The sequence below is a fragment of the Aplysia californica genome, unplaced genomic scaffold, assembly GCF_000002075.1.
Source record: "Aplysia californica isolate F4 #8 unplaced genomic scaffold, AplCal3.0 scaffold01694, whole genome shotgun sequence".
In the NCBI taxonomy this organism is placed as follows: domain Eukaryota; kingdom Metazoa; phylum Mollusca; class Gastropoda; order Aplysiida; family Aplysiidae; genus Aplysia; species Aplysia californica.
This window is the reverse complement of record NW_004798964.1, coordinates 20,663-24,291: the sequence shown is the minus strand read 5'-3', so window position 1 is coordinate 24,291 and position 3,629 is coordinate 20,663. Positions and strand designations below refer to the sequence as shown.

General features: G+C 39.4%; 1 protein-coding gene across 1 annotated transcript in view; it reads left to right on the top strand.

Annotated features, from left to right (window-relative positions):
- Nucleotides 1–1,562, top strand: part of LOC101851242 — a 7,068-nt gene extending 5,506 nt beyond the window's left edge. The window contains exon 3 of the mRNA XM_005113187.3: nt 939–1,562. Coding sequence (XP_005113244.2) covers nt 939–1,184 — 246 coding nt within the window. The 3' untranslated portion in view covers nt 1,185–1,562. The remainder of the gene's footprint in view (nt 1–938) is intronic.
- The last annotated feature ends 2,067 nt before the right edge of the window (nt 1,563–3,629 follow it).

The window sequence follows — 3,629 nt, the reverse complement described above, 5'->3', positions numbered from 1 at the left end:
AATTGTTGTTGTTGTTGTTGTTGTTGTTGTTGTTGTTGTCGTCGTCGTTGGTTGTGGTTGTGGAGGTGGTGGTGGTGTTGCTGCCACTGCTACTGCAGCTGCTTTGTTTGGGGAGTGGAGGTTGAGGTTTTCTTATTTTGCTTTTTTTTTTAAGGGATCGGGGGTGGGGCGCCATTATATGTTTGCTTTTGAGATGTGCCTTTTTACCAGCAAACCTGCATGTTAACTCCATCGATGATAATGATAGCATTTTGTGCTAAGCTTATGATTATTTTTTTATAGCAGAATGTAGAATGAATGAGTTAATGTTTAGGTCTTCCTTCAACAAAGATTACAAAATTTAGAATTTTAAAAAACTCAATTGATCGAAATGGAACTAGGGTTACGTGTGTCGAAGTCAATCTTTTATCAACTGATCAAAGGACGCACCCCTCCCTCCCCCCAATCCCACTTTGACCATTCTACTAAGCACATCGCACTGGGGTCGAAGTCTCTGGTGATATGACAAGGCTCTTCTCTGTGGCACATGAAAGACATAAGTTTGATGCCTGCATGAGGAAGTCTGTTTTATTCAATACCCTAGTTTTTCTCCTCAGATGTTTGTATCCCTCATAGCTCAGGTTGACGCCGTAAAACACTTACCAAAAAACAGCCCAGATTGGTGCTTACAGGCCGCGTCAAATAAGCATATGTGTAATTGTGTCTGAGAGGGGTTTTTTTCTTTTAAAAAAAATTTTTTAGGGTTGGGGGGGGGGGGCGCTCATTTGTTTCTTTGCTCTGGAGATATGCTCTTTAACAAGCAAACTTGCATGTAAACATCATCAGCTCTTCTGTGTGGCAAAACTTGCATTTTGTGCTAAGTATAGTATACATGTAGTTGTAAACAAATGAACAAAGTCTCAAATGAATAAGTTCGTGCTTAGGTCTTGCATTTCAAGGCATATTATTATCATTTACAACAACTTTTTATCCATCACACCAGGCGCCAGACGGCGGAGGAGAGAGACGCGGAGCGCCAGGCGGCAACTCGCCTCATGCTCAGCCTTCAGCACGAGCCGTCCAAGCCGAGCGCTGACCCGCTGGACCCTGTCTGTCTCAGCAACTCCTCCCTGCACGCGCTCCAGAACCTACAGCCCTGGTCAGAGGATTCGGACAGGACCACTGTTGACCCCCTGTCGCCGTGACCGAGGTTTCGACTGTCGGGAGATTTTTTCTTGGGTTGAAAACAAGGAGGTTCTACAGTTCTTAGGTCCTTGGTTTTGAAAACGAAATGTTGTTCGTAATTCGAGCTAGGTATGTGTTTTGATTGAGAGATGAACGATAATGAATCACGGATACCACCATATGTTTCCATTGAGAGGTGAACAATCAAGGACCGCAGATACAACTATATTATGTTTTGGTTGAGAGTTGTGTGTTAGAGCACCAAAACTACCACACGTTTTGACATAAAAGCGTATGTTAGAACACAGGAGTTACCATGTTTTGGCAAAAAGAAGTATGTTAAGGCTACCATTTTGTGCTTTAACACAGCGGCGTTTGTAAAAAAAAAAAAAAAACCCACAAGAACTACGGTATGACTGATCTGAGAGATGGAGAACAATGCATTACATTTTGTTAAAACAGAGAGCCTGAGGGTATAAGAAACATAAATCAAAAGTTGTTTTCTTCAAGTTTTCTACCAGACAACTTTTCTCTGGTAGAAAACTTGAATTTTGGATTAACATAAGGCAGTATGCCTACTTTCCTACCTTTAAAATGTAATAATTTTTGTTACATAAGTTTTACACATTATTTGACGTACATTGTGTGTTTGTCTGTGCGTGTGCATGTGTGTGCGTGTGCATGTGTGTGCGTGTGCATGTGTGTGTGTTTGTGTGTGTGTGTGTGTTGTGTGTGTGTTGTGTTGATTGTGTATGTGTGTGTGTGTGTGTGTGTGTGTGTGTGTGTGTGTGTGTGTGTGTGTGTCTTGTCTCTAAGTCTAAGGCCTAAAGCAGTTCTCAAATATTGTTTCCTACAGGAGAAAATTTTTATATTAAAGCATCTCACCGAAAATTTAACGAGTTTTTAAATATTTTTTTGAAATTTTGCACCCTGTGTTGGAAAGTAGTTATTTCCTTAAGCATTTATGTCTGTCAACTTAGATTCTGTATTCCATTCAGAAACGACTGGCCCTGACAGGCAGGGTCGAAACCACTCCCCTGATAGATATATTTGTCTAAACCGTGTCGAAGGCGGTTTAGTATCTAGAATAACCTCAATATAAAGGCCAAGGCACCCTACAAACATATTTACTGTGGTGTAGTGAATACAAGACTTGCCGTATCCTTAACAAAACGAGAAAGAACAAGGTGTTTAGCAGAGAAGACCAAATCAAACGATCGAATTGGATTTTTTTAACAAGGTCCACAGAGAAAAAAGTTGCAACTTGCTATAATGCCTATTAATGTGTTGTGAAGCCCTGTCAGTGAATATTTTCCTCCAATTATTTTCTTAAGAAAAGAGAGTGTAAAGGAACGATAGCAGGAAGTCACTATTCAAAACATATCACAGTGACATTATGTACTTGTTTCTCATTTAATCTAAATAATATTGATTGCAAAGTGTCTTCTTTCGCGCTATAATGGAGCCTACGTCCAAAGCAAGCCGTTTAAAAGTGGGACTTCTCCGTTAACACCTTTGAGACTGTTCCTATCACAATGACAGTGATGAGTAAAGCGCTTTTGAAATAGCTTATGAAACATTCTCTATTTGTTTTGCTTTGTTCACAAACTTGACTGAAATGTGGCAAAAAGGCGAAATTTGTCATTTTATGATGTGCATTATAATTTCCCCTTAACTTTAGTAAATGGGCGATTGATTGCACGGTGCCAATCTGTCCCCGTAGAATTGTGCAAATTTAGATGGCCAAATTATGCAAGAAAAATGCAAAATTGTGCAAAAATTATGCAAGTTACCGTAACACCATTCACGACATGTTTTGCACTTTTTCAACAAGAATTTTCCTGTTTTATGTACAGAAAAATTGAAAACAGAACATATCAGTATCAGTAATTTGTTGAGTATTTGGAAAATAAACAATACCAGTCAGAAAAAAACAACCAAAAAATATAATCTCTGTAACTTTCAGCTGTAGATCTATAGAGGAAAGAAAAATGGGGGGCAAAAAAAAAAGACATCTGGACCTCTGATGCTGGCACATCACAAAAACCAGGGACACCTGTCAAACATGAAACATCAGCAGACATGAGAACAACTTTTGATTAATTGAAAAATAGAACATGCTCTAGGAACAAGGGCCCTAACCCATAACACCATTGTAAAATCAAGATCTTTTAACAAGGGAAATAACCAACTTTACACTTAAATGAGACTTATTACGTTGCTTACTTCCCTTTAGTCACATGGCGGGGCGTTGTTTTGTGAAAAATGAAAAAAAAAACCGTGAAAAAACGCGATGTAAATGCTGCAGAATTAGATCTACGCGAAAAAACGCGGCCGCGGACCTTATGCGGTGGATAAAAAGCATCCATTTTGACACAATGAAAACGAATTCGACTAAATTCGACTGTGACTCTCAAAATCAAACGCGGTTTGTTTTTCAAGGTCGCGGGTTGAATCGGCCGTAT